At 44.9% G+C, this 14935-nt stretch overlaps 2 protein-coding genes across 5 annotated transcripts in view; one reads left to right on the top strand and one right to left on the bottom strand.

The window, feature by feature from the left end:
- Nucleotides 1–6844, top strand: part of PCNX4 (pecanex 4) — a 20172-nt gene extending 13328 nt beyond the window's left edge. For all 4 annotated transcript variants that reach the window (XM_087747976.1, XM_087747978.1, XM_087747980.1 and 1 more), the window contains 3 exons: nt 453–639; nt 1453–4372; nt 6308–6844. In XM_087747976.1, the coding sequence (XP_087604102.1) occupies nt 453–639; nt 1453–1704 (439 nt within the window). In that variant the 3' untranslated portion in view covers nt 1705–4372; nt 6308–6844. The remainder of the gene's footprint in view (nt 1–452; nt 640–1452; nt 4373–6307) is intronic.
- DHRS7 (dehydrogenase/reductase 7) overlaps nt 5902–14935 on the bottom strand; it is a 21039-nt gene continuing 12005 nt past the window's right edge. Inside the window, exons 4-7 of the mRNA XM_087747984.1 lie at nt 14236–14475; nt 8544–8666; nt 6855–7070; nt 5902–6109 (exon numbers count right to left, since the gene is read on the bottom strand). Coding sequence (XP_087604110.1) covers nt 6074–6109; nt 6855–7070; nt 8544–8666; nt 14236–14475 — 615 coding nt within the window. The 3' untranslated portion in view covers nt 5902–6073. The remainder of the gene's footprint in view (nt 6110–6854; nt 7071–8543; nt 8667–14235; nt 14476–14935) is intronic.

Raw genomic sequence — 14935 nt, 5'->3', positions numbered from 1 at the left:
TAGCTTCTTCCTGCACAAATATTGCCTGTAACCCCAGGCAATGAAGACTGTGATACGGAGATTCCTCCCCTCTTCCCTTTCCCACAGCAGCTGCCTCCCGCACTGGAAATCCACTGGGTTAAGTGGGGAAAAACCAACCCATTTTCATTGTCCCCATAATCAAAGAGAACTGTGATGGAGTTAGATGTTTGGCGCTTTCCATTGTCAGGCAGCAGTAACAGCGTTTGAGGTGAACGAAATCTGTTTAAGCTAATGATGTGTTTTACGTCTGGGTGAGCTAAAATCCTACCCGTACTAACTTCTAGTGAACTCAGCCGACAAGCGATAACTTACAAAGCTGCTAGCGCTTGGTAACATTGGATGGTGCCTTCCTGCTTTTTCTAGCCTGAAGGGGGTTTCTTCCTCCTGTCTGTTGCTGCACTCCTCACTGTATGGCTTTTTGCACCTTCCAGATACACTTTTAAACTCATGGTTGACAAAGCAAGCCTGGGTCCGGTTGAGAACTTCAAAGAGCTGGTTAACTACCTGGAAGAATATGAAAACGATTGGTACATTGGGTTGGTATCAGATCTTGAGTGGCAGCAAGCAGTTCTTGAGGAAAAGCCATACCTTTTCTCACTGGGCCACGATCCAAACATGGTAAGAAATAAAATTCCTAGTAAGCAAGATCAAACTTTGGGTTTCTTTTCCACTGCTTTTTTTCTTTTTAGTTTGTGTTGCGAAACGAAGGCTGTGCAACCAAAGTTTATGTTTGTACTAGGCAGGAGCTGGCATCACTGCTGTTGAAAATCACACCGTTAATCACACTGTTCTTCAGATGCAGCAGTATTTCCTGACTCTCTTCCTAGATGGAAGAATTGATCCAAGGAGACTAGTTTATACACTTTGCCATTTTTAAAGGGATGAAAGCTGGTGAAGGGTGTAGAGCACAGGCCTTACCAGGAGCGGCTGAGGGAGCTGGGGGTGTTTAGTTTGGAGAAGAGGAGGCTGAGGGGAGACCTTATCGCTCTCTACAGCTACCTGACAGGAAGCTGTAGCAAGGTGGGGGTCGGTCTCTTCTCCCCAGTAACGAGTGATAGGAGGAGAGGAAACGGCCTCAAGCTGCACCAGGGGAGGTTTAGGTTGGATATTAGGAAAAACTTCTTCACCGAAAGGGCTGTCAGGCCCTGGCACAGGCTGCCCAGGGAAGTGGTTGAGTCCCCATCCCTGGAGGTATTTAAAAGAAGGGCAGATGTGGTGCTTAGGGACATGGTTTAGTGGTGGGCTTGGCAGTGCTGGGTTAACGGTTGGACTCGATGATCTTAAGGGTCTTTTCCAACCTTAACGATTCTATGATTCTATGAAATATTCATAGTATGTAGCCCCCAAACTTCATTTAGTGCTTTGTAACCAAAATGCTATTGTATCATCGCAGAGAATGTACTGAACGTCTTGATCTGTTTGTTCTTAAAGGGAATTTACACTGGGCGAGTCCTCACTCTTCAGGAATTGTTAGTACAAGTGGGAAAACTTAATGACGAAGCTGTCCGAGGTCAGTGGGCGAATCTGTCCTGGGAGCTGCTGTACGCTACAAACGATGATGAAGAACGCTACAGCATCCAGGCGCACCCCGTGCTTCTGCGAAACCTTACTGTGCAAGCTGCAGACCCGCCTCTTGGCTACCCCATTTATTCATCGGAACTTCTGCATCTGCCTTTGTTCTAGAATGTCCGTAGCACTTTTTTTTTATTATTATTATTATTTTGTATTTTCTATCTGCATGCTGGGAATCAAATGCTCATGCTACATTTATACAGAACAAATAAGATTTTACTCTCAAAATGGCGTTGGGTGGCAGTGCCAAGCCAGCGTACGTAATTTGCACAGAAATGGTGCTAGCCAGAACCTGCAGCAGGCAGGAAGGTTTGAACTGTGTCCTTGCTGCTGGAATGTGGGAGACACCATTGCCTGTGTGGCTGACGAGCCAGGAGATGCTGGAATTCTCTTCTCCAGGTTAGAGAAGAGCAGCATAATTCTGATCATTAACTCTTTTTGGTGCGTTCTGATTTTTTTTTTTTCTTTTTAATAGTTGGACAGGTGACTTGCACTGACAGTCAGGTTACAGCTCACTGTAGTACCGTCGACCGCGGAGTCGGTAACCAAAGTGTACATACGACTATTTATATGATTTATTTTTTTTTTTTTATTCTGGCCATTTTATATTGGACTGAGTTCAATTTTAGCATTTGTTATATTATATGACTTCAGCTGCTCTTCCTTAGTTGTAGTAAGTTACCAGCTATGCTTTAACAAAGTTGTAAGGGGCGATTTTTACCAAAGTACTTGTTTTGGGGGCAAAGAGAATTTATATAAACCAGTGTGCATTCTGACACATGAATAACCTGTGTGACCTACTGATGAAAGTAACCCTGTAATTAGGGGAGAGGAGGAATTTAAGCCCAAACGGATTAATTTTATTTCCTTCTTCCAATATCCGTATATTTTATATATATAAATATACATTGGTTTTTGCAACCTATGTCCACATCAACCAGTCTTCCAGAAATACCGTGAGAGCTTGATGATGGGGGGGGGTGAGGAGGGGGGGTGAATGCAGCTGCCCCTGCCAGAATTCATTTATTTTTTTTAGCCTTACCAGAGGTTAGAACAGAATTTGGCACTTGGTTTGTAACCTTACGGCTCTCCTTGAAAACAGGTCCGGGTCATCTCTCCAGGGCTTGTTTATCCTGGCCGTTACCACCAGGCATTAGCACATAAATGTGTTTTCCCTGTCGATCCGTAGTTACAGCGTGGTCGCTGCTGGCGTACGCCGGACAGGGGGTAGGGAATTGTCTGTCTTTCACCCGTAGAATCAATTTAAATCAGATCTGCTCCCTAAGAGAATTTGTTCTGGTTTAGATCACCCAGAGTTGTATAATCTGGAGCTTGTTTATTACTTTTTACTCCTCACCTTTAAGACCTTTTCGTATCAGGTAAAATTTGTCACAGGCCTGTGTACTGTGTATTTGGCTATTAGCCGTTTCTTTTGATCAGTGACCGTAAATGATTTTTAAAAAAAATACGCAACCCTTGCAGTGGAATTCGGAGGTGGTAAGGAAACACCCGTCAGACGCCATGGTATAACACTTTACGTACAGGCTGAAATTCACACAGAACAGTAAGGGAAGCAGCTTTTAGAAGGGGATTGTTTGGTGTGCGGGAGCGTACGTCACAAAGTGCTGATAACCGAACATCGCCTTGCTTGGCCACGAACTGGGTCTGGAAACAGAGTCATGGAAACTGATCTGGAAGGGGCTTTCAGAGAGCACCTATGTCAGCTCCCTCTCAAAAGGAGCTACCGGCAAGCATTTAATCTGATTTAAAACTTTCGGTACCAGGAGTGTCATGAACTCAGCAAGTCGTTCGCTCCACTGCTTTGCTGTTCTTGCAGCAGTTGCAAAGTTTGGGTTTTTTCCTAAATCTAATGAAACCTCCCTGCCTCACTGTAAGCCTCTTACGACTTGACTTCCATGTGGTCACTGAAAATTTAACTACCTTCTTTTTCGCAGCAGCAGTCTTTTATTTGAAGGTGGCTGTAATTTCTGCCCCCATTCTTTGTCTTCTGTAAAGCGAATAAAGTAGTTGAGAAAAAGCTGGAGCGAGCTGTGATCCTTTTCCTCTTGCTTTCCTCTGGTTCTCTCCGTCTGGCGCTCAGCCTTCTTGCAAAGCGTTGCTGTAGCGGGCCCTGGTGTCCCAGCAGGGATCTCCACGGGTACCAGGCGGAGGGACAGAACTAGCGATGTGCGGAATTCCGCTTTGTGCGCAGGAACGCGGAGCTGCGCTGGAACGCGCGGTGCCGCCCTGTGCCCCGCTGTCGCAGGCAGCGTGCCCTACAGCCCCGTCTCCCTTCAGGCCCTCAGCCACTTCGCGCACCCCGGTACGTTTTGCAACGGCCCCGATTCGCATTACAATTTTCTGTCACCCTCTTCAGATTCCGTTTTTGGCAGACCCACCCGTTACAGGCTCTCGTTCTGTATCACAGATGTGCGCAGCCAAGCGCCCCCGTTAAGCCTGTTGGTTCGTTTGCGTGCTCTTGAACTGCGTCCTGTTTGTTTTGGAGCATTTCTCTGATTTCTCAGGCATTCAGAGCACCTTCAAGCCTGGTCTTGTCTGCAGCTCTCAAGCATGTAACAGACGCTGCTGGTCAGATTGCGACGGAATACCAGGATGGACGGAATATCTAGGACTGAGCTTAGGAGAGGCCACCACGCCATTTTCCTGTGCGAGCACCCAGAGCTGCTCTGCGTTTCCTAACGAGCTGCGTGCACCGGCTTCACCGCAATTCTCATCAACGCCTACTTGCTTTACAGATTGCAATCTTCGTCACACAAAGGTAAGCCTAAGACTTGCATCATGGCTTTGGAGAAGAACCTTTACTTAACAACATCGGTTTTAAAGTGGTTTTCTAGCAAATGTTTGGTGCTTACTAGAGGATTTTCACCCCCTTTTCTTGAGCCTTTACAAAAAATGTTAAGTCCCGAGACTGCCTCTGTCCCATTCATGTCCCGTAAATCAACAGGATTCAGTTTAATGGAACGAAGCGTTGGGGAAGCGAAGTTTTCAAACGGCAAATGCTTTGTCCTTTTTGGAACGACTCTACTTTCTGCATTTTCCTTGAACGCCAGCTTCCTCTCTGGAAGAGGTAATTTGTCGCCACCCAGTCCCTGTCATCTCTACCGTCGCTCCTTCCGCGCTGTTCCGTTGTGCGCCGGTGGCAGGAACAGCACGGTCCGGGAAGGAGGGTCTGGGTTTACACGTCCAGCAGCAACTGCCCGTAGCTCAGGCCAGGGAAGCGAACTCCTCCTTGAGCACACAGGCTTATGCTGCTTTTGGTAGAAAAAAAAGCAGAGAAACCCGCCTATAAACGGGAGCGCGAGCCTTCTGCTGTGCGCGACACTGCCAGATCGTCTGCGGGCCAGAGGATGGAAGCTAAAGCATCCTGTGAACATCATCTGCGCCTGGGGTGTATTAAGAGTAGCTGCGTTTTGTCACGCAGGCTTACTGCTGCCTTGAGCTGTGGCTTAGTGAAATGTGCTCTAGGAGCTGGCGTGTCAGCGAGCGGAGTGAACCTTCCCTTCTTCCAGAACAGCGCGGGAGCAGACGCTTGTCGTCATTTCATCAGTCTGTTTTTTTTCCCAGACAGCAGTTTCCATCTTTGTTAAATGTCATGTTAAAAACGTCACTTTTCTGTGGCTGGAAAGTTTCAATAATTTATAAATGGGTTGTTATTCTTCTACTACCACTCAATAATATAAGTAAGAATTTTTTTCTTCACTGGATAGCGTGTGGCCTGAGGTACATCCAAACATTTCTGAGGCCTTTGTCACCAGCAGGAAGGTCTCCAAGCTTGTCAGCACGGAGGAGTTACCGCTAGAGAGGTGCTTCTAGCTAATGGTTGAATTGGGTGTCCATGGGATGGGAAACAGGTTAAAAAGTACAGTCCTCAGTGCCTCCTGGCTGCTGCTGCCCAGCCCTCAAGATTAAGTACTTCTAAACGTTGTGCCAGAAATTAAGGGATTTAGCCCTAAGTACGCATGATGATGACGACACACATTTTGCTCTCAGAGCACCTGATGATGAAATATAACCTCTTTTTCCCAAAGGAACACTTACAAACACAGACTGTACCTCCTTACCCTTTATACCACAAGCTTCTACGTGTTTGGGGTTTTTTTCCTCAACATCCATTAGGAATGAAAGTGAGGGAAACGGTATCCTGTGGGTAAATAATTTTTAGCCTGCTCACCAAGTATTTGCCAATGTCATAGCAGCAGAAAAAGAAAATAATAGCACCTCGCCTCTTCTGTCTCAATTCTGTAAGCTTAAAAATTCAGCCTATGGGAGTTTGGCATGAAACAGGTATGTTTAGAAAGCGATTTTTATTTAGTCAAGTGTGTATACAGCTTCATAGATTTGTCAAGTTACATGATGACAAAGGTACAACAGATAAAAAAAAAAAGCTTTTGTTTGCAGTCACGCAATATGAAAAAGTTTCTCAGCCTTAGCACAAGCAGGATTTTGTACACGCTTGTCCTTACTTCTTCTTTCTTGAGTATGAGACATCGGCATCCTGCAGTGAGAGGACATTAAATCAGTATTTCCCCCCCCTTACTTAAGTCTTTCACCCACAGTGTCCTTTTGCTTAAAACAGCTTGTAACAGTGAGCAGTTACAGCGTGGCAGTAGGAAGTTTTAAGTTGCATGTGCCACCCTTATTTTTGCATTTCCTGCTTTTGGAAAATTAATTTTTTTTTTTTTTTTAAATCAAGTTCAACAAAACCACAGTCAGAAAAAGACCATCTCCCAAGCAGTACTGCAAGAACAGAGCACTGCACTGCACATCTGCTTTCTGGGAAGTGAACGTGAGTGAAGAGCCCCGACAGACAGCAGTATTCCTTAGCGTAATTCGGGGAGGTGCTCGGATTACCTGCCTGATAGAAAAGCTAGACAGAACCAAGGGAGAGATTTTCAACAGCCTTAATTCCAAGCTGCATTAATAATCTACGCTGGTGACTTATAGCTCAGCTCCGCGTTAATGCCGAGTTCTGAACTCGCAGCCCATGTGATGAAGATGAGAGCAGACCTGTGGCACTACCATTCCGGGATGTGACCACGCAGCAGTTGTAGACGGCCAGGCACGCAGCGATGGAGCCCGGCCTGGCATCAGCTGCTAGGAAAGCGAGGAGGGAAAAAGGAAACGGATCCAAAATGCAATCCCAACATTCCCGTGGCTAAAGAGTCTGTCAGCAGAGTAAAAAAAAAAAAATAAAAAAAAAAATAAAAACAAGCAAGCGGAGGAGAGAGGAACAAACTTACCACTCCGCTCTTAAAGTTCTGTATCCTCTTCTTGCCCATTTTGTTCATCAGCCACCAAGCCCAAGTGGGTGCATACTGCCAGAGGTAGCAAACGGCCAGGTAGGGGTGGTCGCTGATCCAAGCCTCCTTCAGGTCGTTGGCTGCACTCACCAGGGTGAGCCGGACGCAGCGGTCGGTTGGCATCTTGTGGGACTGATCGCCGCTGTTCTCTATGGACTGGAGGGGAGAGGGAGCGAGGAGGGATTAGAACCGGTTTGTGGGAGAGAAAGGGCCAGACTCTGCGCGACAGACATCCTCCTCCCAGTTTCTACACCATGCACAATGAGAACAACCCAGCCAGTACAGCAGAGGTGGGCTGGGGAACCCGCCCCTCGCTCTGCTAATCCTCTAGTGTTCACTGCGGGAACACTTGCCACCTTTAGCGCGTGTGCTTAAGTAAAGCACCCTTTTAATCAAGGCCTCGACTGATGGGTCAAAGGAGGTTAAAAAAAATGGATCTCCAAACTCTGTCCTGCTTCAGCATGGCTTCTACTTTATTGTGAAACACATCTATCAGAACAAGTTACCCGTTCCGCAGCTGAGGGCTCTGAGAAATGAGAGCCTTCCTGTTCCCAGCTCCCTACCCCACTACATACTACAAGTTACCCAGTAACCAAGTTAGCAGATGAGGCCACGTTCCCCATTAACGTAAATGTTCCTGCCAGCTCTGCTCTGCGGGCAGCCATCTCGAGCAAGAGAAAAGCACCAGGCTGCTTCAGTGGCCAGGATGTCTGAAATCTCATTCACGTGTATCGCTTAGTGAATGTAAGCCACAGTCCTGTGACTTTATACGCATTTCATTCCAGCAATAACAGACTGCTCTATCCATCTCTTCTATTTCCCAGAGCAAAAGCAATTCTGGCCTAGACTCAGCCTTCCTCCTAGGTCTTTTGCCACGCTGAAATCGGAGGAATTTGTTTTGCAAGCTTCCCAGATTGCGCAAAAAGTACATCTTTTCTTTCACGGAAATATGAAGTTCTGCAAGCCAAAAATCCTTTCAGAACTTGATTCAACAATGGGAGATTTCCCCCACACACACACTGGTGGGTTATCCTGAGCTTTAAATCGATTGAATTTAGGACAGATACATTGTGCTGTATCATAGTAACAATTTTTGCCAGCTGCTTTGTCAGACAGCCTTTATTAAAAGCAATTGTGCAGTTGGAAGGGTTTGCCTTTTCTCCTTGAACAATCGCTAACAGGAAAAGAATGCATGCCTCGCGTCAGCTGACCCCAGCGGCTTTGCCAACAACAGCGTCAACCGAACAGGGGCCATCGTGACTAGGGCAAACAAAAAGCTACCTGTGCAGAAAGGACGGTATTTTGCATGCAGAATTGTGTCCAGAAAATCCTGGCCTTTCCCCCAGAAGTGCAGCAGCGTGGCTGTGCAGTAAATTTTATTAGACTTGGACTGTATGTGAGGAAGAGAGAAAGCATAACAATTCTCAAACCTTATTTTCATTTGATACTGACTTGATACCACAAAGAATTACAAGGCTATACATAGTTCTGCACCAATCAAAGCATTTCGTGGTAGGAAGATGAGGTTAGTGTTTGCTAGGAGGAGAAAAAGAAAAGAAAACCACGAAAGGATCACTGGGCCTGCAGCAAAAGTTGGATTTATCACAGAGAACAGAATCGAGTCCTTACCTTTGCAAGATTCTCCGTAAAGACATTTTGTATGATCTTAGACTGTACAGGCCCTGGGCATATGTTGATAATGCTTATCTCAGGGTAGTCAGTCAGCTCAGTCCGAAGAGAATTAAAAAAACCCTAGAAGAAAAGACTAGAATGTAATCGTCCTTTGCCATATTTCCTCACATAGTACGGTTTAACTGACTACATATTTTCATTCTAATTCTATGCTGTAAAGATAACGGTATTCCACTAAAAGCAATTCCTACTACTTTGTTTGACTTTTCACATTCAATGGCTAATTTAAAATTTTATCTGCAATTATAGACACGGATATATAAATCACTGAGGAATCTATCCTTGACTGCTCAAATACACAATAATTTCTCTGAACTACAGCCAGATCCTGCTGTCTCTGCACTGAGGACGAGCCTCACTGTTTTGGTAGTGGTAGTGCCACCAATTTTAAGAACCGCAGTATCGTGGAAATTATCTTTTGCAGGTGAACTGCTCTTTGTGGTGACATTAAAGATCTTAAGTTGTTTCTGTTGAGTAAGTGGCACTGGTTATATATAAGAGGAGACAAACTTTTCAGCATATTAAGTCAAAGGTGCACCCTGCCATTTTAGGGGGTAATTCTGCACCACTGAATTCAATACAGAGTTTGAAATTTGCATCCACATAGATACAAATCTCATTTCAGCTCAGGAATATGCTACCAGTGTACGTTAAGTTAAACTACAATTACAAAAGCTGTATGCTACCAGTGTACGTTAAGTTAAACTACAATTACAAAAGCTGTAAGTATTTCTTTTCTTTAAGCTAACAGGATACAAGGTTTTTTAATCTCTGTAGCAACTCACATTTAGACAGCAACTATTATGGGGAACGTGATCAATTCAGGAAGGTGCTTCCTACCAAAGTTGCTGGTCAAGCACTGTAGAGCTATGATTTAGCAAACACCACATCATGTCTTATCTTTGACCTGGTTAACAACAGTTCCCTGTATTTATGCTAACATGTAATTTTGTGTCACCAGAGAGACAGAGTGAGCACAGGCTGATAAACTCCTCCCACTGTAGTAAAAATTCATAATTTGTACTCCCATCCAGCTTCGCAAGAGGGCTGGCTGACCCAGAGCTCTGAACTAAATTGCAACACAGGGCTAAAAAAGAAAAAAATCAGTCAGATAGGCTCCTGTGATGACACAGTCCCCCAGTCAACCGGGGCAATCCAGCAATGAGGTACACACCTATGACCAAGAACACGGGCTCTAATTTCCCGATTGCTGGTGACTAATTCCAGCATATAGATTGCATACGGGCTTTGCAGTGATGTTCTGTAAAAGCACTGACCATGTATTTCAAGTTATAAGTACCTGCAGGCCCCATAACCAGTATCAGATCTTCACAGCATGTTATCAAAGCCTGGAGATGTGTAACTTCTAGAGGAGTAAGTGTCTTTCTTTATGTTAGAACTTACATGCCCAGAAGTCTGCTTCTGGACACATTGGGAAGCATCTCAGATCTGCCAACCACCCAGTTCTTTCGGACCAAAAACCCGGGCCCTCCCTTAGATTACCTCCTGCCCTGACAGGAGCCTCCTTCGCCCCGGTGCGCACCTTCAGATGTGGCACCGACATGCCTGTGCTTTATCCACCGCTCTAAGCTCATGCGACAGCCCAGACCTGCACTTTCCACATCCCCTCCTTTCCCCCAGGGGTCCTGAGCCCACTTATCTCAGAAAAGCTCCTTAACCCCCAAGCTGCGCAGTCCTGTCACAAAAGTTGTGCCGTCAGTCCAGCTGAGGAAAAAGTAACAAGTAAAAAGATGCTACACCCCAAAGGGGAGAAGGTGGCAGGGTGTCATGAGCATGGCTGCTTGGGTGAGGGGATGATGTGCTCCTTGTTCACATCAGTGCTTTGTATCCTGTTCACTCAGCAACTACTGGAAGTCCAGGCTCTCCTAGAAACACAACCTGAACAGCAGCCGACGCAGCTGTCTTCCCTCCTTTGGGCAATCAGTAGTTACTCCAACACCGAACTGCGTGAGCAGGACTAAGCCAGAGCCCTCCCAGCCCACACTCACTTTTCACTCCCTGGTGATTTAGTGAGGAACAGAACTGACTCCCGTTTTGCCTGAAGGAGACAAACTCAAGGCGTACTTCCAGAAGTCAAGGAGGTGGAAGGGTGTGTGTCTGGGAACGCTGCAGTAGAAAGGAAGCCAGAAACATTGCTCGGTCACTTGTGACAAAGCACCTACACCAGCTTAAATGCTAGGAGGCTTCTGGGATACAAATTCTACCTAGAAATGGGCACCTGCCCGCAGTCCTGAGTAGGCACATGAAGGCACAGAACAGTAGCCAGCTCTGTAGGCAACTTCAGGCACCTCACTGCAGAGGGCACTGGCTCCGGCACCCTCCACTCTCAGACTGCTGCTGCTCTCCCCAAGTATTACAGAGGGAGCCCTGCTGACCTGGGCAAGCTGCAAGGTACCAAAAGCCGAGCGTTGGTCCAGTGAGCTTAGGTTATCTTTGATCCTGTCCACACAGTAGCCAACCACAGGGCTGCTGAGGCTTTTTTCAGAGTGCTGTTTGAGTAGCGCTGTCAAAGTCAGTGCTACTTCATTAAAGGGCTGCACAGCCTGTAAACATGAAATGCACGTAGCCAGAGACCATAGCGAGCTCCTGTTTCTGCTCTGTGGCCATTCTGCTATCCCCCTCCGTCTCAAGGGGTTTGTGTGCCCCCTCCTCCCTAGTGCTGCAGTTCCAAGTTTTTACACCATGGAAGAGGTGCAGTCTTCACCAGCAACACAGGACAGCCAGGGCACTGGCTCAGCTGAAATCCTGGCTGACACACGCTGAACAGAGCCTCTTGAAGACCAGAGTCTTACATACTCTCAGTCCCCCCGGAGGCTCTATCTACAGTACCTACAGGTTCTCTTAATTCCAGCACTTAGCTATCCAAAAGCAGGTGGTATGAAATTCCTCCACTTCCTCCCAGAAGAGAAGCTTAAAATTCCTAAGTAAGAAAAGAAAGTGCTCTCATCTTTAAATTCAGGCAGGAGCAGACCCAGATTTGGGAGCAGTAAAGGAACTCAAGTGCCAGGGGAAGAATCTGAGTGTTCCCACCAAGCCCAGACTGAAGCCAGCTCTGACATACAGACACAGGGTGTGGGGAACAGGAACTGCTTTAAGCCATCTCTGGGCCTTTCCAGCTTAGTGACCAAATCCTAGAAGATGCTGAAGAAGACAAGGCTGAACTGACTTCTACTATGACAGAAACATTTAGAAATTCCCCTAATGACCAGAGACTGAACAGAGTAGTGGTTGCTGCTCAGTGCAGCCCATGTGCTTACCAGACAAGATCCTGATTAAGGAACATTTTGAAGGCCACCATTTCTGATTTTGAAGGCCACCAATTATCTGAATTACAAGTAGGTGGATGGCACATGATCTCCATGAGCAGCATCACACAAGGCGAGAAACCGCATCGGTCAGATGCGGACTCCCGTGGACTTACTCATGCTCTTACAGCACTCCCAGAAACAAAATAAAGGGTAATTTAATCAGTAAAACACTGGTATGAAGAATTCCAATTGGCATGAATCAAAGCGTGACTGTTTCAAGAACAGATTTTAATTCTTAGCAGAATTCCTTCCTTCCTCCTCCAACTGCCATTTAAAAGAAATTAAAAAAAAAAAAAACAAAAAACCCAACAGAACAAGAGGAGGGGCTTTTTCAAAAAGAAGTATAATTAAGATTGCAGTATTAACTGTGTCAGCTGTGAATTTAAAAAAAAAAAAAACAAAAACCATAATAGATTAACTATGTGAGCCTATCTGACATGAATTAATAACTGGTGGCCAAAATGCAATCTTCATTTCACGAAGATCTTAGAGTACAGGTTGATACATGCTGGGAAAACACAACAGGAAAAACATCACTTCAGGCTTCATCTTATTTTTCCCCTACCCTCTCTCTAGCCATTTCTTCTTGGTCATTGTCAGAGATGGGCTGCTGGGATATCTGCAGAGGACTGCCATTCCTACCGACTTCCTTTACCTGAACCGTACCAGTGAAGTTTGATATTTCAAAAAAGCTTTTCTAGTTTTTCAGGGTTTCATGCCCACACCTAGCCATAACTCCAGACTGATAAGAGACTCTCAGACAAAGTCTTTTCGAAATCTATATTGCAAATCACATGTTTTAACACCTGCAATTAGTATTCACAGAATTACTGTGAAAGAAACAAGAAAGGAGGTTTGGAGCCTGGCCTGGTTATTGAGCAGAGGTAGAAGCTAACAAAGATATAAGGAGTTCAGTTAGTTTACTAAAATTTCTGAATAAACCAAAAATAAGCTCTCTCTTTAAAGCTTCTTCCATGTTCTTGGTCTTAACATGAGATTCAGCGTTCCAAAAATTTTTAAAGCAACACGTGAATTCCTTGTGCTCTGCAACTAATCAGCCATGCTCAGACCAACGACACCACACCCAAAAGATAATTCAACTGAAAGAACACTTAATAAAGGAGTATAAAGGGAATTCATGCTTCTGCTCGTTGCATTCTTCTAATTTAAATCTACTAGACTTAAACCAAAAGCTGGCCTCTAATGGGCAATTTCATCGCTGCCACTCAAATGCAGAGCAGCAGGTCTCTCCCCATCACTAACTGAAAACCTTTTATTAGCAGAGGCCTGTCACTGTCTTCTACGCCTTCGTTCTTTCAAGTGTCTAGTGGCTTTGCAGTGTCAGCCACTTGTTACATTTTTGTTGTTGTTAGTCAAATTGTCAAAAAGATATTGATCCCATAGCTCAAGCAGTTATTTACCCCGTTTATGTGCTTAAATCCAGCAGGGCGTAAGAAGGTGCTGGTTTTTTAAACCATCACTGAGCACAGCTGAAGTTTATTTTACTGAGATCAAAGTGTACATTAGCAGAAAGTCAAACAGTGGTGAAAGACAAGTATGTCTAAATTTACTAGTCAAACAAATGATTCCTCAATGATGCAGGCTTTCTTTTTTCCCCAGATACTTTTCTGAGCTCTTCTTTTATGTTTTTCTACACAAGTGAGACTACTTTCAAAAACTCTTTCCAACCAATACTGGGAGTTAAGTGTTACACAGAAGATAACTTCCTAAGATACTATGAGCTGCCAGTTCTTCACATCACAGCAAGATTCAGAACTGCTGGGAAGACTCGTTCAGATGTTCCCAGCTAGATCAGGAATTCTCATTTCTCTGAGTAGTCTGCTTTACCACTCACTGTTCTCACTTTACAGTCCTAAAGATTTCCTGTAGCCTTAAAACTCTCACCAGTGACTTCTCCCCCCCTAACTGAACTAAGATGAGAACATTAGGGCTTCTACATGCCACAGAAAAATCCTCTGATTTAGGTATTCCTTCATCTGAAGGCCAGAGGCTAAGGTCTAGTGTTTCACATTGGAAGTTAACTACATAGTGGTTGGGACCAACTAAGATGGTATTTGAAATTTAGTCAGGAAAATAAATGTACGCTGGGAGCTGAGATATTTCACATTTCAGAGCAAATTAATTTTAAAGGACTTTCAAAACCTGAGAAAGCTACATATTCTGTGTGCAATTTCAGGTGAGACTTGTTTTCTGCACAGAATAAAGTCCTCTGCTACAGTACTAACTGCTGCTGGTCTATTACACAACAAGACTTAATTAATCTCAGAAATTTAACTTACCTGCAGAGCATGCTTGCTGGCACAGTACCCAGAGGCAAGAGGAGCTCCCATGATACCCATCACACTGCTCACAGTAACAATCTTTCCTTTTTTCCTTTGGATCATGTGATTCAGGACATGTTTTGTTAAAGAGATTGTACCTAGGTAGTTGAGTTCCATTATGGCACTGTAGACATCCAGGTTTGTATCCACAAACAGAGAGCGTTGGGAACGTCCACCGTTGTTGACCAAAACATCAATCTCAGGAAAGATACAATGATAAATTAATATAACACATTTCCTTTAATATTTGCACTTCCTCAGGCAATTGTTAACTGAATATTCTCTCCCCTCTAGCGTCATCTCTGCCCTACACAAGTAAGATGTCTCAGCTGCTGAAGTTTAAGCAGTTGCTCTCCCCTACTAGACTTCCCCTTTGAATTGAAGGCTGGCTAATCTTGAGCTGAGTCAACAAACAGGAATACAGTGTTTGATGCCAAACAAGGTTAACCTCCAGTACAGGAACAGTGGTGGCTGCAAAGCTGTTTTCCACACAACATTTTAACTCTACCACCCTGTAACACATAACACTTAATACTCAGGTCCTGCAAGGTGACCTCTGAAAATACCTTTTGTGCAAAAACAGAAACCAGCTAGAGTAAAGAACAGAAGAAACAAATCTGTTACCAATATTTTCACTGAGAAACCAAAACACAAAGGG

Source organism: Nipponia nippon, unplaced genomic scaffold, assembly GCF_047370975.1.
Source record: "Nipponia nippon isolate SJK-2023a ecotype South Korea unplaced genomic scaffold, ASM4737097v1 scaffold_11, whole genome shotgun sequence".
In the NCBI taxonomy this organism is placed as follows: Eukaryota; Metazoa; Chordata; class Aves; order Pelecaniformes; family Threskiornithidae; genus Nipponia; species Nipponia nippon.
This window is presented reverse-complemented; position numbering and strand designations above follow the sequence as displayed.